Source organism: Anguilla anguilla, chromosome 4 (genome assembly GCF_013347855.1).
Source record: "Anguilla anguilla isolate fAngAng1 chromosome 4, fAngAng1.pri, whole genome shotgun sequence".
NCBI lineage: Eukaryota > Metazoa > Chordata > Actinopteri > Anguilliformes > Anguillidae > Anguilla > Anguilla anguilla.
Genome location: NC_049204.1, coordinates 47284070 through 47306983, shown reverse-complemented (window position 1 = coordinate 47306983; position 22914 = coordinate 47284070). Strand labels below are relative to the sequence as shown.

Here is a 22914-nt window from a genome sequence, read left to right as displayed (position 1 = left end):
CGGGCAAAGAAACCCTTGGCCTAAATGCATCATCATGCTTTTATTTTTTTAGACCCATTTTTTTCCCCGGTTTCCTCCCAATATAGAACATACAATTATTTTAATTCATCCCTCTCTCTGCTGCCCCATCTTCTGGACACGTGTAGACAAGTGCCCCAGGTGCTGACCGTGTTCACCCCTTGGCCTACCACAAGGTGGCGCTGTCACTGAATCACTTGCAGTTGGTGCCGCACATGTCCCCAACCAGGAGTTACTCTTACAAATTGCAGGACCAAAGCCTAGGACTAAGAACCTTCCATCCAGGGTGACGTCATTGGCTAATTATGAGCCACCCTGCCAGACTGCCAGCTACGGTCATTACTGACACACTCACAATTCATCATCAGACTCTTCAGTGCATCACACAATGAAACCCAATGATTAAAGCAGCCCTATCATAGTCATTATTTTCTCCCAATGTGTCACACATACCTTTATATATACATGGTGGTTTGCATAGTTCTTTATGAATAAGAAAAAGTTTGTAGAACCTTAGGAACTCATATGATTTTTAAAAGAATGTCCTCTGGTATTTTTTCATCAGTGTTAGAGATCCATATGGATTCTTCTCTCTTGCACCCCAGTTGTTCAGCTTTTGAGTTTCTGTCACTGCATTGCAGTTATTTCTGAGAGTTCACCCAGGCTAACCACCTTTGGCTAGGACCGTGGATGACCATTGAGCATCGCTGCTGGATAGCTGACAAAAGGTTGTTTTTTTCATTAATATTTTCATTATTAATGGTTTTTATGTCAGTCTGTCAGAAATGAATTGCCCTAGAGGCATGGGGATGTCCTCAACAGTGTCCGGGCAGGTATGCAGGTTGAGTATGTGGGTTGAGTGACACGCACTTTAGTTAATTGGGTGAAAGGTGCAGAGTGTCCAACAATGGAATACTGATTAAACGAAATTAATTTTCAACAGATGTTCCAGTAAACACCTTTATATGTTTTATGTGAATGCCGTTCATTTTATACAGTGACAGGCTTGTCAGGTCTGCCATAGATAGATTTGATGAGGAGAATTCACTGTGGGAGTGCAATAAACTTGAGAACGATATTTGAGAAATTGAATATGAGAGGAACAACCAGACATGTGCCTAGACTGGAGCAGTTCCAATTCCCCGTAATAATAGTCTCAATTCAAGCGCATCCTCGTCATCGTCACTTAATGCTGCAGATTATGTGTGTGATCTCTGTTTGTGCCTGAGAATCCTAAGACTGCAGCCATTTTTATGAGCTGTCCTCCTTCGTTCTGCGCGGGCCAGTGAAGCACATTAGTGTGGGAGTTGGGGCCGAAGGGCAAACGCAGTGGGATGATGCCAGGGCCGAGCGTCTCCTGGGCCAGCGCCAAGCTGCTTGGGAAACAAACAGCCAGGAATGCATCGCTCTTTTACATAAATGGCCCGGCATCATTAAGCAGCCGTCATCCCTCCCATTCTGAAGCGCCATCTATTTCAGACCTGCTGTTGACGTGGGCTGCGTCATAAAGCCGAAGGAACGCCGAATTCCACTGAATCATTCTGAGACTCTTCAGAAGTGCGGGACGTGTCGGGTCGCTCTGACGGTAGCGTAACGAAAACAACTCTCACCGGACACAGCCCTTGAACTCTGGCAGCGGTTTTGGTTGGCTTTGGGCTGGGGCGAAGCCTTTATACGGCAAGATGTTTGCTGGGGAGAGACACGGTGTTAGCTTGAAGTGGCAAGCGCTGAGATTTTCTGCGCTTCCGCCTGGCTGCTGCGACGCACGGCTGACACCACCGTGTTGTGTCACAATCCAGAGCTTCCGCCCTGGCATGCAGAGAGGTGACAGACAAAACACCGAAACACCTCCCGTGCCACAGTACCGCGTGCCAAGGTTCATTTCACTGATGTCTGCTTAATAAATGTTTATGGGACACTTTAAAAATGGAGTATGTTCAGTTATTTGTCAGCCTGGGCAAATTGTTGAATTCCTGGAAAATTATCATATCATTTATATTACTGTATAAGCAATTAGGCAACAATACATATTTGTGGACATAATATTGTTTAATATTTTTTTGTAATGCTCCAGGCCAGAATTAGCATAAAAGTGAAAATCTTAAATACAAAAAGAAGCAAAGCTGCAAATGCTAGAGTTTTTTTATGGCAGTGTTGACCATTAACGAGTTGCTCACAAAAAAAGGGAAAATACCAGGGGCAGTTATCAGTGAGCCTTAGTGAAGTTACAGCGGTGTTGAGCTCTGCACTGCACACAGAATCTCTTTGATTTCCTGGCCTTGCAATTATTTTCCCCTGAAAGGACGGGCTCCTATCTGTCCCCCCCACCCGCCCCTCCGTGATTCTGCCACCCCCACCTCCAGCCCCGCTGGCACCGCTTGCATATGTATGATTTCCCTGATCTTTGAGGAAGCTGCGGAAGGGTTTTTAGAGAATGCCAGCGTGGGGAGATTGTGAAAGCGGCGGCTTGGCCCCCGCTGCGTTGAATCATGCATGGGAGTGGGCTGAGACATGTACGCGCATCTGAAGACAGGGATCCTGACGTATCCCCAGCGAGCTGCAGAACGCGCCCTCCGGCACTTTCTCTTCTTAGACTGTTCCCCTCTCTCCGGCGCTTTCTATTTTTAATGTGCCCATTATGCATAATGGATTCATAAGTTTGAGTGACGTCATAGATTCCCCCCCCCCCCCCCTACACACACACACGCGCGCATACTGCTCCCGGTCACCCCCGAAAGATCATTCTGTCTGTACACATATTACAGTTTGTAGTCCTCTGAGAAGAAGCGCATAGTCCTAAATCGTGCCGTAGTTCTCGTTTGAAACTTGAGGGGGGACTGAAATCAGCCTTTTTATAGGCAAATACTTTACTGCCAAAACAAATGACTTTGGCTGATGTTTCTGTGAAAGCCTGCTGTAGGCCCAGTAACACTGACACTCCTGGGTCAGGTTCTGGCTGTTTTTAAGGCCTGGCAGGCGCAGATTGTTTTGACGTCTGCTTACGCTCGTCAGGGGAAAGCAGTCGCAGTCGCAGTCTACGCGGCGTCAGCGCGGGTGAGCGGCGGAGTGATGCCGGTAACCCACGGGGCACGCGACCGGGCCAGGGCTCACGTGAGGAGACGAGGCAGGGAGAGATGCGTGGTCTGCGTGGCCTTCGCAGTCACTCCCCCCACCCTCCCCCCTCACTCCTGTCAGCCGCCTGCGGACGAGGGGGATGTGACAGGCCTCCCAGGGGAGCGGTCTCTGACAGCGCGGGGCTAATAAACACACGCGGGAGACGGGACGGCACCTGAATGCTAAACCTCCGAAAACCAGACCGGCGGCGTCTGTCCGCTGTCCCCCCAACCCCCCCCCCACCCCCCCCCCCCCCCCGCCCCACCGTGGTTTGGCTGTTATTTACTGCCCCGGTGAAGGATTGAGTCGCTTTGCGGTTTGGGTTTTGTGGTCGGCTCCTGTGCCGCAGACTAATGCAGCCTGCCTGCCGCCGTCCTGCCCTCTGTGGACGGCAAAAACGGGCAGAAAAACTCCCAGGGAGAGAAACGGCGGATGTGCCAGCACGCGCATAGCACCTATTCCTTCTCTGGGTTTTACCTGGAAAGGGTCGTGAAATTGAACCCTCATTTCAGCGCCTCGCTGATGCACTCACTAATGGATAATGATAAGTTCAAAGGAGAGGTGCGCCAGAAATAGAAACTGAATTCTCAGAAAAGGCCTTGATCCAAGCGGGAAACCTTGTACTGTTTGATAACTTATTTTTCCTCTTCTTTTAAAACTTATTTCACAGCAAGTTATTCCATTCATTATCTCATCGTCATATTATTATTAGCTCTGTACAGGTCTACTATAACAGCCAGCCTTCATTCCGAATTAATGTCTGAGTGCTAGTCTGGTCATATACACTTTTCACTGATTAAAATGGTACACAACCTCAGCTGTTTGTGAATATTAATCCTAAAAACCTCTATTGCTGGAGAGATGCAGAGAAAGCACTTTTATCAGAGAGGTTGTGTGACCTTCCAGCTCATCTGAACCCATGGTTTTACACAGTCACTAAGGTCTGTTATGGGATTGTGTTATTCCTGTTTTTTATTGTTGTTTTAATATGGGTATTAGTGTTAATATCAATAAAGCAATGGCTATAAAGGAAGCCTTTGACCAGATGGCATACAGAGAGTTCGGTAATGTTGTTCCTCATTGAAGTGGGCTGTTGTAGTTAAATAAAAATAAGGATACAGTGGAAGCAGGAAAAATCTAAATAAAACAAGGCACTCTCTGAATTTCTCATTTGAATACCCCTACTGTGGTTCTCATTACTCTCTTGGATGTGTTTCTGTAAATGTGATGTGGTTTAGCCTTGTTGGCAGGGCTGCAGGGTCTCCTCCAAGGTTCAGAGGACCTTTCTCTGTCATTCTGAGGAGGAATTAACATTATTATTGGTGCTCCTCCTCCAACAGCAGTTCCCTCTTTCCTCCTGGTGGTACATATATGGAATAATATACATATAGTTCAGCACCATTTATCCCTGCGCACACTCTTCACATTAGCAGTCAGACCACAGCACATGTACTGTATGTACTAAGATTAGGAGGACCGTTTTGTGCCCGAGGTTTTGATTGTGCTCCGCTAGTCATCTTGACAGTAATTCTGTAAGACAAGTCAGTCATGGGAACAGACCTCTATTCAAATTGTCCAATCACTGTGTCTGTCACAGCCTTCGCTTGTAGGGTATTTTTGTGCAGCATCGGCTAAAGGGGCGTTATGTTTCTATCTTTCTGTAGATCTGTGTTTTTCAGTCTCATAATGCAGGCAATCTGTGCACAGATTTCAATTAAACTTGACTCAGATGTATTGCCGGTTCCCAGGGCCTGAGGTCAAAAGGCAAAATTCTAATTTGCAGTGATTTCTGTAATATTCTAAAATTCTGATTATTACTGAAAGTTATTGATGGTTTTCACTGTACCCCAGGATTGTTTAGGCCTTAACGTCAAAGGTCAAAGCCATTTAGAACTTAAACTTAAACTTTTCATTGACGGCAATTAACGTAACCAGATAAACAGCAGAAAACTGGCAAATTGACCTTATATTTCCTCTGAAAATGTAAATTGTTGTTGCTTGGTATGTGAACACCATTTCTTCTGTATACATTTTTTCCACTGTCTGTATTACATAGGTCTACTGCTTTCAGGTAACAAGCTCAAAAGTAAAATCATATTGTAGAATTTTATCTGATTTTTGTTTTATTACCAATATGAATATACAACTCAGTTTACTGAGAATTAATATTGATGAAACATTAAGCAAATCTTATGAATGTTCCTGTGGAACTGGTTAGAGTACAGTAGTTGAGGAACTGAGCTAACATGTAACTGGTTTGCAAATCTCAGATAGGGCACTGTTATTGTTTCACTGACTAAGATCCTAAATTGCATCAATACGATATCCACCTGTAGACATTGATAATACCTTAAAACAAAGGTAAGCTGTGTAGTTTGGAGTACCTGGAAAGCAAAATAATAAAATTATTATTTTTAAAACCTAATTGATTTGCAGGTCACAAATGTCAGATTCAGGATCACAAAGTCTGTCTCAATGTCTGTTTATTGTTCTAAATAACTCCTCTACACTTTTGGCTTGTTGGATTACAAATGCATGCAAAGAGTGGTGTACTGAGTTGAGCCGCTGCAGATTAATTTCAATAGCACAAAGAAAACTGATAAGACGGAGTGTATAATAAAACATCTATTTGTTGTTTGTGAACATTTTGGCAGTCTGTTGGCAGGCTTTATAACACAGATACAATCGTATAGCTTCATCTTGAGAAACAGACGACAGAGATGAGTCGACCAGGTGTTCCGCTCCCCATACTTAACATTGAACATGCTTTCCATGTCATTATTGAAGCTTCAAGTGATCATAAGGAAAGGAGGAGGTCATGTCTGACATTATCTGTACCAGTATTGATCCTCATGTTAAAGGTCACAGTGGTATCTCACAAATGTTTCTCAAGATCCTTTCTCTTTGTGCAATTAAATTTTTGCTTCAGCTACATTACGTAGAAATATACACCAGCCCATTCATTATTTCACTTTTTACATAACTGATTTCCTCCTCTTTTGTCCACCATCTTTTTTTTCTTTTCTTTTTTTGGTAAAAATAAAGGTATCCCACACACAGCATCACTGTTTTTATATTACACTAACTGAATAAATATGATTCTGATTCAATTAGCATATACCCAATATCTTTTGAACTGAATAATATGATTCTAGGAGTCTCTCCTTTGTCCCTGTGTTTTTGCATGTTGCCAAGTGCTGTAAAGCTGTATTACCTGGGTGAAGTAGTGAATATACAAGGGGAAGCATTCATGAATTGGCCTGAAATGTGAAACCCTATTAAATATTCAGAATATGTTCCTACACGTTCAAGTGCACTGACTTCACCTGCTGCTTACTCAGCATTATTTCTTATATAAAGATACAGTAAGGATGTGAAATGTGTGATTTGCCCAGAAAATCTGGCTCTTTCTTCAAAGATATCCAAAACAGAATTTAAAAAAAAGCAGTGCAAAAGGACTATGATTGGATGCACTTACATTTGCAAATGCTAGTTACTGTAAATACCGATTTCCTTGAATAATGTTTTATTGCATGGTTGATGGGGTTGATGACAGACACCTTTATTTTAAAAGAGAGTGGGGAGTTTGGCCTCCTTGTGTTCACTCTTATTCAGATAGGGGAATATATAGAGATTTAGACACAGAGACAGGATAAAAAAGGTGCCATGATGGAGAATCAAACCCCAGACGCGTGGAGGGATGAGTACATGGGTTGAGAATTGGACTATGGATCTCCCAAACGCTTTCACATTAATGTGTGCAATGCTTGTTGTGGATGTTGTTTGCAACTTTAAACCATTCTCCATTTAAAGTTGGATTCTATTAATTAATGTATTAATAATTTGTAAGATATGCTTTAGTTCATTTAATTGTGTTACTGTATGCAATTTTATAATTGGGAATTATAATCTCTTGTGAAATGTAGTTAATTTTGACTGTGACCTTTTTAAAATGTCAGTGAATATAAGTGAATGAGGCAAGACATAACTCATTTGCATACAAAACTTGCCTACATAACTACATAGCTTGCCTACATCATTCATTTGCTTAACAGATGACGTTACTCATCAAGACGGACTTGCGTTTGACATATTACCCTTATATGTTTGACTCTGCATTGAATCCTTATTCAGGACTAAATCCGTAACATCTCACTGCAACACCAGGGCCTCCGGGGGGAAAACATGCGTATTGGCTTCATCTTTGCTGTCCAATTATTTCTTAATCCTGCACTGGTGTCAGGGCACATTAGAGGCATTAGGTTCATTTGAAATGCCACCAACATGTCTTGCTGAAGCCGTGACACAAAATTTATTAAAAATAAATTACTCCAATAATCCTTCGTTGTGGCCCAAAGGGATATTTAATTGTAGCTGCATTTAATCTCCATTTATGATGAAATATTCAGCTTGAGCCCTGTGAAAATTACCTGCCTGTTCGTATGGACCCGATGTTCTTCTGCTCGGTCTAATTGTTAGGAATGGCAGCGTGAACCGAAGCATTCTGAACGGAAAATGTTAGGGGTGATGCGGTTCACAGCTGCATATTAGCAATTCAGAAACATTGTTACTATTCTAAAAGCCATCTGTTTCCATGGCGATGTCTCCCTCCCCCCTCCAGTATTCCTGACGGGGTTATTTATAGGTGCCTTTATAGCATGTTATCTACAAAGAAAATGGCGTACGCTTTCTGAAATTATTATGACGTGCAAATGAAGAGATTGCTGAAAAAAGGGGGACATTTTCCAACCAGTCTACAGCGATTGTAGTACTGTCACGTTATAAGCTGTCTCCGGCTGCAGTAGCGGTCATGACAGGCCTGTAATTGTGAGGTCAGAGGGGCTGCCCAATCGGCTGCCCTGTTCTGAGGATGCCTGGGAGATCCGCACGCTCTGAAATGGGGGGCCTGTTTATTAGCAGAATCGCCCCCGCATTCTCCTAGCAGAACCAATTACTACCGCAGCAGAAGGACCGGGAACTCAGAGGAAATAAACGCTGTGGTTTTTTTTCATCGCGTCTGGGTTCTCCCGAGAAAAGCCAGCGTCTTGATCCTCGTTCAGAAGAAAAACCGAACTGCGCACTGAAGACGCTCGCTTCCGGAGGATTATTTTTGGGGCTTCTCTCAGCAGAAGCGACCACGGGACAAAGGAGCAATGGTCCATTTTGGCGTTTTTGGTTCCACTGCTCTTCTGAGATAGCACGGGCTTTAGCGCACTGCTGCCAAAGCACTTGGCACAGGGATGAGATCCTGACGTGACTTTGGATGCACAGTCCCTGATCGGGGGGTAAGAGGGCGACCTCCACTCTAGGCACTGCTGTAAATATGAATGAGATGCATGCCGTCCTGCCTGTCTGTGTCTGCACGTCGTACTGAGGATCAGTTCACCTGGAACAGATGGTCCCTAAACCACTGCGCTAATATTTATTACATTTTATCTGGGAGGACGTGTATACCAGGAAGATTTATCTGCAGGCCCGTAGCAAGGGCAGCTGTGTGAACTGTGTGCGCTGTTAACTACCCGAATTATAGCACACAGTGTTTGTTATTATATGTGAATATGATCCAATAATACATTTCATTACATGACACTAATTAAGCAGATGTTATTATCCAGAACATCTTATGCTATAAGAGAACTTACAATAGGTGCTTTAACTAGCAGTCATATTACCAGCAGTGTTGCCAGACCCAGCTAATAACATTACCAGTCTAGCATGTCTATGTGTAACATAACTGGAGCATAAATACCAGTTAACTATGCTAACATAGAACCAAATCATGAATGCATGCAGACATCCATCAAATGCCATCTGAAAACCATAGCATACCATAAATAACCGGAATGACTGCGTAAGACAGGAGTGCTAAGGAGTGAGAATGGGAGAGGAGCCAAGCTGTGGTCTGAAGTAGTGGGTCTTCAGTCTGTGCCAGAAGGTGCCCATTAACCCTTTTGGAGAGTAAGTTTTTTTGGAATGTTTTTCAAAAGTCAGTGTGATTAGTACAGAATATCAGCGTCACAATATTCCGTTAAGAATCTAATCACATATTTGTGACTTTAAGCCCGGTTCAGACCAAAGATTTGCGACGTGACTGGCTGAAACTTGTGACTCTTTAATAAAACTCTGCACCTGTGGTTAGACGAGCTTTATCACCTGCGACAGGATGCGCCCGCATCAGACGTTCTGAGACAGTAGGTCATACTGCTGCAACTCCTCTCCACATCATTCTAAAACGCTTCTGTCACGTCAGGAATATTCTGTCTGAACTTGTCTTTAGACCTCAAAGGGTTAGGTCTGTTGTCCCGATCACTCTGACAGCTTCCTGCGGTGTGGGTGCGGGGGGGGGGGGGGGGGGGGTGTCAGAAATAAGAATCAGGTAGAGAAATAAGACCTGTAGTATTGGAAAGTGCATATCATTTTGCTGCACTTATGTGTTGGGTCAAAGAAATAAATATAAATGTCTGGCTGTTTGGGTGGAATCACACATGTACATACCTTTGAGTGAGAGGCCCTTGAGCACAATCTGAAGGCTGTGCCTCTTATTCTGCAATGCTAGGAATGAGTTTAGGAGGTTATTACATTCTTTTTTCATTATGTGCTTTTTCAGTTACATTATCCTCTCAGGCTACTATCTGCTTCCATTGAAAATACTGTATGAGGATTTGCCATCACATCCTTCAGTTTTACTCTGCCTTGTGTGTTAGCTCATAAGGTACTACCGTATGATTGAAAGAGGAACTGCGTTCACTTAAAGATTCTACTTCTGCAACGGCAGCAGTGTTTTCTGATAGCTGACACCCTTGTGCATGTAGTGATATACACCAAATTGCCTCCTGAAACTTCACCAGCCTGCTTGAGAGGGTGAACAATGGCGTGCTGACTCGAGACAGACGACTCGCAAAGTTTCAGTAGTTGACATATTTCACCCATTTGTTTGTCGTGTTCAAAACATTCCGTCATGGATGGAATGTATTGCTGAAATGTGCTTTGTGGCTCCAGACAATAATTCACATAAGTCATTAATTTGTCATTGGGAGAACTGGCAGTTTGTCAAATTAATTTGGCACTAACAGAGCAGCTGTCAACTAGGAGCTTGAATATCAATGTATCAGGTCCTGGAGCACTGCATGTTTGTTGTCATGAAGCAGTCTCTGACACAAACAAACAGCAAAAGTAAGTTTGAACCCTTACAGAATGTGAGGTGAGGTACTCTTGAACATTGGAAAAATAATATTTTAATGAACAAATGTCTGAAATTAATATTTTTTAAAAGAATGATGTATGGAATTGGTCTGGTAAAGAAATATTTACATAAGCACAAAAGGCATCGTGAATATGACTCATTGTATTGTCTAGGGTCTCACTGATAGGTCCGTTTCAAAGAAGACATAGAACAATATATTGTTAAATACTCTTTCTATGCTTTTACTAGCATTGAAAAGCAGGACATCTATAGCAACTGAAATGACATCACATTTTCCACAGTGTCTTATTAACGTCAGATAGCACTTTTATGGATCTCCTTAGGGATCATGAGACACATCCCATGGATATGGACATATCCCAGCTATAATTTGCATGGCCTTCATAGCCACTCAAAGAGCTGATATTATCTATCTCTTGAAAGTATTTTTTCATATGAAATGACATTAGCAAGCCTTAACATTAACTCCATAAACACAAATGATGTGCTGACAGATACATGACAATTCAGTTTTTGCATGCTGTGATGAAAAACTAGGCTATACAAGGGCAATTTTATTGGTCAACATGGGTTTTTTTTCTTCAACACTAGTTATTTTTTATGATTTGTTTGTTTTTCCCTATTATAATTTCAATAATAATTTTACTTAATATTTTACCTTTAGACTTAGTTGGAAGTGAGTCATGCTATGATAGGCTGGGAGTGAAAAAAGGGAGGCTTGCCTTGCAGTAGCAGAGCAGATTACAGGGATGATATTTCCTCAGAAAGGCACTGATGGATTTTAATCAAATGAGCACAAAAACAAATTAAGTACATGGTTACGCTGGAATTGGGAAATCAGTATTTCCCAATTTCATATTTAAATCAGTACCCACATCATGTTGGTCATAAACTAGATGCCAGTGCATCACCTGCACTGTAATTGTACTGTTGAATGTGTTACATGTGTTAGGTACCATTTTGGTACATTGAGTCCTACGTGATTGCCACTTGTTGCTTTTGTATGATTTTTATTTTTGCAGTTATCCCAGAATATTAATATACACATTTAGGAACTATACATCTAAAGTAAGAAAGCAATTGAAAGAAAATTTATATAAAGTAATGTAGGCTACATTGCATTAAAAATGCATTACACTTGTTTTCTAAGAGCCCCGTGTTGATATTTGTGTTAACGTTTGAGTCACATAACTTCTGTGTGTGTGTTTCTGTGTGTTGAACTGTAGAAAATGCAAGGTTATTCATAAAACCTGTTACATTATGTGATGTAAAAGATAATTGTACTGGGATAATAATACATTATTTGTATTATTCCTAATAGAGTATTGGTTTCTCTCTGCAGCTTTTATCAGATAACTGTGAAATGAGAATCTGTGGAATGTAGCCGTTTATAATGTCCCATCAGCCTCCTTGTCTGGGTTGGCCAGCCAGACTCACTGAGACTTAGACAGGAAGTGTCCTGCAATGATGAGAAGGCACAGATTTTGCAAAGAAATCAGTCTGCATCTTTATTGCCACAGGCACAGAATTTGATGTGTCATGAACACCTATGCATAAAGAGGCATTAAGAGGTTTTGGATGAAATGCGGGACATGTAGTACACAATAGGATTTATTTTATTTTCTTACAGATTAGCTTATCCAGTTGTGCTTGTGCTCACCTCTGCAACTTCCTTTGTCAATCAATGTAGGAGAGTGTAGACAAGCATGCAATCTTCTCCAAAGCCTTGCTTTTTTCTATCCACAGTCCACCAGTTGGACTTTAAGCTCAGATGAGGACACTTCATGTGCAACTTTGGCAGGTTAACTGTGGTTGCACAACTGCCCAGAGGGGGGCGCTAGTGCCTGATGAGGCACAGATGTCCTGCTGCCTGAAATTCATTCCTCTCTGGGTAAAGCTATTTTCCACCACCCTGCAAGGCTGTGGGCCGCAGTTGGCACTGGGCCTGTTCGGATTTGATGCCTGACTGTGCAGCCCATCCATCAGTGTCTTAACAGAATGAGCCACCTATAAGCTCCAGAAAACTTCTTACGTCTATTTCTCAATTACAATATTCTGAATGCTTGCGTAATGATGATATTACGTTCTGTTTCATACTCTTAGGTGATATTTTATGCATCAAAGGTAGCATAAGACAGATTGCCTCAGTCAAGCGACAAGGACACTTCGCTCATTGCAGCTGGCTAGTTCTTGTCCCACCTGTGCTTGCGGAGCCATGGATGTGCCATTTCCTGTTTGTCGAATGGAAGGTTCTCAGCGCAGCGTGGAGCTAGAACCTCACGCGGTTCTTCTCCCGGGTTCCATGTGTCAGCAGCCTTGTGATGTGCATGGAGGGTGGAGTTAATCTGCCCAACCCTAGGAAATGTGATTCCCAGGGGGGAGAATAGGAAAGGAGATGCATGGTGCAGCTTGACATGACGACAAAATGCCTCCTGAATGCTCTAAGCCCTTTACCCGCTCGCTATTTGATGCCTGCGTGGGAAGATAGAATATCCCTTCAAGTGGCTTTCTTTCACGTCCTGAGAAAGGCCTGGTATGGAAAATAACATTTTGTGTCATGGAAATACTCATTGATCATGACTGTGTCCCACTACAAAGCTGCCTTTTTTACAGAGTAGAGCAGGAATGCTAATATGAAATATCTAGAATGTGTATACATTATTATTTGTTCATTTAAGCTCACCAAAGGAAACACGTTATTTTTTTAAAGCCAGCTGGATCTACAATGCAAGATTCGGGGAAAGATTATTTGATGGAAGACTTACATTTTATTAGTTGTAAAAACAACTAGTTGTTATAGTCCAAAAATTTACTTGGGAGAGGAAACTCCCTTTGTCTATTGGATAATAATAATAATAATTGGATAATTGTCAATAAGCTATGTTTAAATGTATCTGTCCCTATCAAATAAACATTAAATAATTTTTTTTAAAAATAACAGTATGTGAGTTATGCAGTTCTTTGGAGTATTGCAGAGTGATGAAATAAATTAATAAACTTGATATGTTTCCATTTATATAAGCATGTGGATGGACAGGAAGTCCATGTTCAGGCAAGCCAGCAACATATTGTCCTGAAATGGGAAAGAATCTTAATCAGACTTTGACGTATGTCAGAAATATATTTTTTTTTTACCTCAAAATCTAATAATGTAAATAATGTAAAAGCAATGCTGTCCATCAAAAAACAGTCTGAACAATGACCTGTGGATATGTTCATGCATGATCTGTTGGCTTACTAATAAACCAATCAGGGAGGCTTATAGTGCACAGTCATCAAATGATCAGCCTCCTGTCCAATCATTAAGTCCTTGTGTGTGAGAGGCTGTACCACAAGTGTCAGCATGTTGAATTGAGGACATTGACGGAGGATTTCATCCATGCAGGTGGAGCTCTGGGATGGCTGAAGAAAATGGCAAGGCCTAGGGCAAGTTGGTAGAGTGCCAGCCTTGCTATTTCTTTTATAAGAGACCATGGGTGTTACTATTTTTTTGTTTTGTTTTGTTTAAAGAGTATATAGCTTGGAATGAGGTTCTTCTGGAAAATTTAATAAGATCTGTCAGCAGGTCTTAACTGGTTGAAATATGTTCTGCTTTGGTACATTTTCCTGTCACACTGCAGTTCTTGTATGGCATGATGGATAACACTTATAGTCTGTTTTTTTTCCTTTACCATCACTGATTAATGAACGCATCCAAGATGTTTTTTTAATAGATCCATTCAATGTTTTTACCCATTTTCTGATAGGGTAAGTGCCTTGAAGATTCAAAAATATGAAATGTAAAACCTTAAAACTGCACCTGAATAGCATAGAATAAGTATTACATCACCAAAAAAATTTCCACTCAAACTTACATTTTTCTATGATGTGCACTGAATTAGTGCTAGCATTTAGCAAGAACATATAATGTGGAAAACAAGTTAGGAGCAACCTTGAAATAACCTTCAAGTCAAATGTCCATGCCTGCTGTGCGTGCCATATACCAAAAAGATCACATTCTTTCACTGTGGAGGATTTTGTCTGCATGTAATCCTTCATCTTTTATTTGCAGATTGTTCTCTCCTGTTGAGATTTCTTCATCCACTAGTTTGATAGTGGATTAGACTGAGCTGCAGTCTGTTTATCTGGGTGAGTTAGCTGAGTTAGCTGCTTCTGAGAGGAAATAGGGTCTGATTTATGTGAAATACATGTTGTTAGAAATCTGGAATTTTACTGGCGAAAAGGATTGTCATCTGTCCAAAGACCTTCACCACCAGAGGACAAAACAGAGCAGTAAGCTGTCTGAAGCTGGGAAAAGTGTCTTATTTACTAGCTAATGTGTATCTAAACAAAATCAAAATTAAACTTCTTGAGCTCTGCCACCTGGACTTCCTGGTGATCTGAATTTACACAAATAAATGTGCCTTCATCCCAGTACATGGATTTGTTATTTGTTTCTGATAACAAATCCATGTACTCTCAGTGACAAGATCATTTCTATCAGAAGTGACTATTAAAATGACATCAAGCAAATAATTAAATAGCTCCCTACTCCAGCAGGGTTGTTTTTTTTTTTTTGCACTGGCAGTGTGATGTCAGTTCACATTTGAGTGTCACTCTAACGCCTTTATCTTGGCAACTGTGACTCACAATTCAATATTTCTAAAATTGTGACATCGGATCTGTAGTTGAGTTTTCAGCATGTTAGTAGGCATCATCGTATTCCATGCCAATGAATGAGTGATGGTAATACAGCCTTGTGGACTCTCAAGAATAGGGCCTGACGACATGACTTATTTTGAGGGCCTTGGCATGTTCACAGATTTCGGAGCAGGAAACCTGCTGATGCTTCAAATAAGGCCGCGTCAGTTTTCAGCTCTGATGTGTGTGACAGGCTGGCCATGGAGTTTGGAATGTGTCCTCCAGTCATTTATCTCAGACCTTTACCAGCACTGCCTGCTGAGACCCTTCACCAGCTGAACTTAGTCAGTCATTCCTTTCCTCTCCTTTCTTTTTCTTACTCACCCCCCCCCCCCCCCCCCCCCCCCCCCCCCCATCTGCAGTGAGGTGACTATATTCCCTTAGAGAGCAATTACTCTCTAACCGCAGTTACACTCATTAATAGTTATGCAACAAACAGATGGTTATTCTTCATGCAGGAAAATTGTAATTGAGAATTTAAGATTGGCTGTTTTTTTAACTCTCATATTCCACTTGGGACTGGCACCCTAAAGAGTGAGGGGGAAAAAATCTGATTGTCCCATTTCGAGATAATTCAGTGTTCTGCTCGTAATTTGGTTGACTGAATAAGGACTTTGTGTAACATGGGAATATAGTGTGGACATAAATAGATGCAGTTTTTCCACATACATTTCAAGAGTTATAGGATCTTTTTAAAGATTATTAAAATACCTATGGACATTTTGAGGATTCTTGAGGCAGAGGTAGACGTTGATTAAATGATTTCAACCTTTCAGAAACAAGCTAACAGAAGGGGCCCGTAATGATAACTGGATGAATGCACTGAGAGTCTTCTATCTTATTGAGTCTTTTTGCGTGCATAGTCTTTTTATTGAGCGCCTTTTGAAAACGATGGTGAAAAATATGGTAAAAGATAGATCCTCAATAGGCCATCCATGTTATAGGTGCACGCTGGTGCAGAAGTCTCTTTGTGTCACAGTGAATGAACGGGGCTCATGTAATGTAGGAGACGTAAGAGCGTATCAATGTTATGGCCTCTCTTTAAAACACTGCTCTGGGTACAGCGGCACGCCTGTCTTTAGGCCCCCACCACACATTAAGCTTGCGCTCAGCCGACATGCAAGAAGCAAACGGGCACAACGGCGGACAGCCGTGTCCCTAACGCTGTGACATTGATGTTCATTACTCATTATGTACAGTAGGCTGTGCTCAGAGCTCCAGCAGCAGAGAAGGACTTTTTTTGTAACTGTAATGAATACCTTTGAGTGGCAGTCAGCCAGGGTTTAAGTGTTTCCTGATCCTCTTGGCATGACTGAACTAGACTGTGGACATTAGCTCTCAGGTCCTTTGTGCTTCATTATAATAATTGCATTGTTAATATAACACTCTCAAGGGGAAAATGTAACAGGGCCTTCCATAAAGATATTTAATAAATCCTGAATAACCCTCTTTTTTGGTTTCATTTGTTTATGAATTTGATTATTTATCATCCACTGACGAATATTAAACTTCCCACGACAGAAAAAACAAACGTGTATGTACAGTCAGAACTGCATTAGCCTGGAATTGTACACACATTGTGCACTGTTATTTTCATCTATGATATATGCTGTATCCAAGATCTAAATTGGTTTATTCCGAGCCTGTTGTATCACTTCAGTACCTTTTACGCTTTGTCTTTTAATATATGCATTACCTCAGCAACATACAGCGCTGGCTGCAAATTAGTATAATGAATTCACTTAGACCGTAGAGATGACTTATTAATGCCCGGCCGCGTGGGAGCTGTTTGTGTGTGCAGAACATTTCTATTCGCGGGACATTCAGGAACACCGCGGCCTCTGAGCAGGCAACCCTACGCCGGTTTATATCAACGTCAAAATGGCGAAACGAACGTAGTTGCGACCAATGTCATGGATGCGATGGATCCTATTGCTTTCCTGTCACCGTGTGTGGGGAAACCAGAGACCGCCGCTTTGGTTCCACCGTTGTTAAAACCGCCAGCGCGTTTTTTTTAAAGGCGGAAAGTAAATACCAATGGGCTGTCCTTAAGTGGTCCCTAACTGCGACACCCCCTTGTCCATCTGCTGCGATAAAGGTAGGACCCCCAGCCTACCACGTCGATGCTCGTGCTGTGTGTGCAGTCTGATCCCACCGCAGTGCGGAGTTCACTGTTGTTTAATTTAGGGTTGATAGTCTTGATAAGGGAAGCCATACCCGAGCGGATAGTTTTACCCAGAATGCTTGACTGTGGATATGCATAATTTTGTATGACAGGGCTTTTGCCATGCTGCTTGTATTTCAGATCTAAATTAAGATTACAGAGGTGGGCAAGCCTTTAATTTGTTTCAGTTAATTGACAGTCTTGGAATGGGCTTTCTATTTGGTATTTTCACTCACTTTTCAATACACTCACTTAATTGCAATTATTTTTACATACACTGTGTGATTTCTCCAGAGATGCACGATGGTTTTCACTGGTGCTGATAGGACACGGCTGGTTTGTCATTTTCTCATGAAGTCTGATTCAAAACACACAGCTGAAATGAAAGTGTGCTGTTTCATATTGTAGCAGTGCCACTGAAGTTATTTTTTGCTTGTCAGACTGCTTTTACTTTAATTATTTATTTTTTAATCTCTGACATTTTGAGCCTCACATTATTGGAATACCGTACCATCGCTGCTCTAAATATGTCAGCATTAATAGCCTCTGATTCCCCCTGGGCCCCATAGAATTGTGCAAAAGCCAGATATATCCTCTTCAGTAGCTCCGGCTTGCTTTAATTGAGCGTCAGTGTTCTTTTAATTAATGGCGCTGTGCTGCCGTATTTAGCCGACGTGACTCCGGGTGCCATCAGAGGAGCGGAGTGAACAATAAAAGCTCGGTAATAACAGGGATGCTGTCCGTTTTCCGCCACCCGTCGAGCCTCTTCCTGTGGGGAAGGGCGGCGCGTAGCGGGCTGCTGAGCGCCGAGAGGCTCGCTGAATGAGAGCGGCGCGCGGGCATCAGCCAGCCGTCCGCCATGCTTCCCGAGCCGTGGCGTTCAAACGTGGGTCTGCTCTCTTGACCCATTTCTACCCAATTACGTAGTGCCAGCGAGGTTCAAGAAGACAATCTGCAGGTTTCTTAACCAACTATTACCATGTATTGGGCACGCAAGCTATTTCAGACCGCTGAGGCCGGACAGTTCAGTACTGTTAGGTGCTGTTACAGTCTAATTGCTGTGGCTTAGAGGAGAAGGAGTTACAGTAGGCTATCTGTCTTCTGTCTGTTACAGTCCATATTTCAGGGCTCTGGATGTCTTGGGACTAAACCGCTCCACAGCAAGTAATTTTCAGCCACAACAGTAAAAGAATCAATCTTTATTTTTTGTTCCGTTCTTTAATTCAGGAGACTGCATTTAGGTGGGGGAACTACACGGTGGAAAAGCTGATGCTTTCAAACAGCTGTGAAATTAAAAGGGAGAACAGAAGCAGCTGTACTTTGCATGGGGCCTATTAAATAATTATCATCTCTAAACATATTGCCCCAAGATAACAATCACTGATGGCACAACTTAATCTTTTTTAACATAGAAAAAAGTTACTTGAAAGTGGTTGTCAGGATCTGAATGAAAAGAAACTAGGTTATTTCCCCTCCTTTTTATAGAAAGAGAACTCACAGATGGCAAAGCCAGGAACCCAAAAAGCTGCTCCCTGTTGGTTCGTAACTGTATGCCTGATGCTGATGTTGTTGGGCATTGCTTCTGGCATCTTCTCTCCACCTTGGCTTCTCCATTTGTGCAAAGGCTCCAACGTGCTAGCAAAAATGTTTTTGTTTTATTTTACTTCTTCACTGTTTTGTAGAACAGTGTATGTTTGTGTTGTCACTGACTGGATAGAGAGATGCTTTGGAAGCGTTCAGCCCTTTTATGATGTCATGAGAGGTTTGATGATGTTCATGGCCCAGCTGGTGACTTTAAAACCAGCAGTTATACTTAAATACATTTAAGTATAACTGCTGTGAATGTGGTAATATTTGCATTTAGTATCTTAAATGCAATGCTATTTTACTGATTGTCCATTTTGATTGATTGCGAGCCCCATAAATTCAATCAACACTTGTTCTTCAATAAATGTTTTTAAAAAAAGCAGTTCATTTCTTCTTCACACGCACTTGCTAGTTAGATGGTAGCCAGAATTAAGCAGGCTTCAGGCCTGCTGGCAATAAGAACTCACAGAAGCTTCACAGGAAGTCCTGTTCTGAAGGAAGCTCTCATATGGATTCCAGTTTCACCAGCTGGCTGATTTTTGCCACGGACTTCAATTAAAAGTGCTGGGGGGTTTAAGGGTTTGAGGGTTTTAATCATGCAAAGTATTTTCTCTGAGTGGGTCTGATAAGCATTTTAGTTAAACCGTATGTGCTCTTCTCAGTTTATGTCTGTTTTTAACTTCGTGTCCCTCTGGTGGGTTTCATTTCAGGTCATCTGTTAGTTTACTGCCCAAATTTACCCTGATAAATGTGGTGATTACACAATGTGCCAGATTATGTTTTATTTCTCCTTTTTTTCTTTGTGTCTCTCCGGCTGTCCCCTTCCTTCTTTCTTCTTCTCTACATTCCATTCTCACTAAACCAATTCTAAAATACACACACACACACACACACACACACACATACAGTATATGCATATAAAGACAACCATTTCAGAAGAGCTTTGAAGTCAACTCCGATGCCAGGGGATGTGTGCAAAATGAAGTGGCATACCAAATTTATTCTCCAGTGTTTCTCATAAAGGAAAAGGCATGTAGAAACAGGACTACAAAGAGGAAGACTCTCTAACAAGCTTCATTTGTTTTGTTGCTTCCCAACTCTGCTTGATTGGAGCAAGGTTTCTGAACACAGTGGCAGTGATATTTTGGTGACGCAGCTTAAAATTGGGACAGATAAATAGAACAGATCTTAACCCTGTCAATCACTCTGCCAATACCTTGGTGACACTGTTTGACCATGCTGGTCGGCCATGATAATGAATACACTGTCCACATGCGTGCAGATGTAAGTGTTCAAAGTTGGTCATGCTGTTGTTGGTGTTTGTTTTATCCCCACAGAGCCTGGTTAACACCTGTCAGGAGATCTTCAGCAGCAGTTAAATGAATCGGGCTTGTTAGCAGCGCTAACAATGAAGGGGTTATCAAGCAGCCGAAGCCACCACCACGCCGTGGCGTGCGACTCCTACGACTCCCTGGTGCACCACTCGGACCGCAAGCCATACCTGCTGAACCCGTCCGACCCCCACCCTGCCGACCACCCCTACTACGCCCAGAGGAACTCCTTCCAGTCCGAATGCGTGGTGCCCTACGGCACGTTTCCCCGAAGGCACTACAGTTCCCACCATGAGCTCAAGGACGAGTGTGCCCTGGTGCCCTACACCGGCGTGCCCAACAAGGGCAACCGCCTCCCCCCCACCCTGCTGGACCAGTTTGAGCGGCAGCTGCCCATCAACCGCGACGGCTACCACACCCTGCAGTACAAGCGGATGGCTGTGGAGCAGCGCAGCGACAGCCCCGGGCGGATACGCCACCTGGTGCATTCGGTGCAGAAGCTCTTCACCAAGTCCCACTCCCTGGAGGGGCCGTCCAAGGGCAGCGTCAACGGCAACAAGGCCAGCCCCGACGAGGTGCCCACCATCAAGCACCGCAAGAGGAGCAAGAGCCGGGACCGCTGCAAGTCCGCCGAACCCAAGCACCGGCCCAACACCTCGGGCTACTGGAGCTCCGACGACAACCTGGACAGGGACATCTGCCTCTACCACAGCCCCTCGGGTGCCATGACCATTGGCCGGCACCCGGACAAGTCCCAGTCGCAGTATTTCATGGAGGCTTTCAACACGATCAGTGAACACACTCTTAAAACATCCCGCAGCAATAACGATGTTAAATGCACCACCTGTGCAAGTATCCCCCTAAACATGGATGCACAGCTCATGAAGAAGAGCTCGTGGTCGTCCACTCTTACGGTGAGCAGAGCACGCGAAGTCTACCAGAAGGCCTCAGTAAATGTAGATAAAACGCTAATGAAATCTGAGACATGTCAGCAGGAGCGGTCATGCCAGTTTTTGCAGGTATGCACTCTTTTATTACATTTCTAAACCCCCTCCCTGCCCCACTGGACACCGTTCCAGTTTCATTTGAGAAAGAAGTAAGTGCAGACCAATAAGAGCCTTACTCTCTTTTTTTAGGCACTCATATGGTTTCATTTCTGTCTTGTGCTAGTGTAGATTTTTCACAGACTGCTTGATTTCCTAATTCTATTTGCTATTTGTAATTGTTATTTCCCTTGTGCACACGATCTTACGTGCATGTGCGCATGTGTGTGCGTATGTGTGCTCGTCAGTAAGAAAGGTTTGCTATATTTGCAACCTATTTTTAATATATTTTCAATTATGGATCTCATTCGTTCAAAAAATTAGCTGTAGTTGTTAGAATAAGCTCCGCACACACATATCACAGCTGAGGTTATGTACGACTGAATTGCTTCAGAAAGCAGAGATTCGTTTTTTATGCCTTGCAAGCACCATGTACCCTGGGAATATCATCATTTTAATTACTTTATGTTCTTTTTTCAAACATAAATTGAAAGGAATAAGGAAAACTAAAATTTTATGTTCCAATTTTATTCTATATGATTGCCTCTTCCTGTCAGAGTCCAGGTGGCACAGGCTTACCCAAGTTTGCAGTCATATCCCACAATTCATGGCACAGATAAGGAGGACTGTTCAAACGAAGAACGCAGACTCAGACAGCCGTGAAGCTGTTTGCGCCTAGGGAGAGGCATATGCTGCCTTTAATTCCATTTTTTTCTTTTGTAATCCAGAGCCGTTGGCTTTTGTGGTTACGGTTACATCAGACGTGATCTTGCATTCCTCGTGCCTTCAGAAGCACCCCGCATTCACAGGAGGCTCAACGTTTTGAACTTCTCGTACTGTAGGTCTGTTCAAGCTATCGCAGGGTGTACTGCGTGGCCTTTGAGAAATCCCCTGGTGTTTAATTTACAGAATGAGCCTGCAGCGTCAGTCTTCCGTTTTCATGTATTGTTTGCATTTTACCTATGGCACAAGTCCTTTCCGCGGGAGAACAATAACGAGCGTGAAACAAGGGTGCCTTGAAGTTTTGTGATGCCATTAAAACCACATGTTTATAGCGGGGAACACACAGCCCTCATTTACTGACACAGAGGCACCTGTGGCCTGTGGCATTTCTGCAGAGGACCACACTATCCTAGTGCAGAAGCATAAATTGGCCACCTCGGATGTTCCACATGTACGCCTGTGCTCTGTAGCTGAGCAGTCCCTCTGGGTATAATTGGCATCTGTTTTTCAGTTGTAAGCTCCCGTCTTCTTGTTTCCATAGTAACTATCAATGGCATCTTCTTTACCAAAAGACATTCTGGAGTTGGTGATGCTGCTCACTGAAGAACAGCTAATAAGGAGCCATAACTGCCGGGATTGGCTTAGGCCCTAAGGAGAAAGCCGATTTATTTTTGAAACAAATCTATTTTTGAGAATGTTTTGCGTATTTCATCTTGTATGCTGTGGCGTATTTTGTTAGGCACAGTGCTGCAGATAAGAAAAGGAATTTATTCTCTGAATACATACAGCCAGATATGTTAACACAGTAGATCTCACAACTATGATACCCCGTAATTAAATAGTAGATAGTTTTCCTTGTATGAAACATGCTATATGAAATCAGTAGCAGTTCTAAGCTTGACTTATGAATGACTTTAAGGAAGTACAGTCTTCCTTTCCTACATTTCATAAACCTAAGGGGCTTTTCAGGTTTAACGGTTTGACATAGTGTTTTTGTTGTTTCTTCCTAGACAGCGTATAACTTCCTAGACAGCCAGCCCCAATTACCTG

At 42.6% G+C, this 22914-nt stretch overlaps 1 protein-coding gene across 11 annotated transcripts in view; it reads left to right on the top strand.

Moving 5' to 3' along the window:
* The window catches only part of dlgap1b (discs, large (Drosophila) homolog-associated protein 1b), a 166222-nt gene that overhangs the window by 83417 nt on the left and 59891 nt on the right, over positions 1 to 22914 (top strand). For 9 of the 11 annotated variants that reach the window (XM_035415762.1, XM_035415771.1, XM_035415769.1 and 6 more), the window contains one exon: positions 20105 to 21117. In XM_035415762.1, coding sequence (XP_035271653.1) covers positions 20176 to 21117 — 942 coding nt within the window. In that variant the 5' untranslated portion in view covers positions 20105 to 20175. Of the gene's footprint in view, positions 1 to 7885; positions 8418 to 20104; positions 21118 to 22914 lie in introns of those variants that run through there. The other 2 variants (XM_035415768.1, XM_035415770.1) reach the window with 2 other exon arrangements.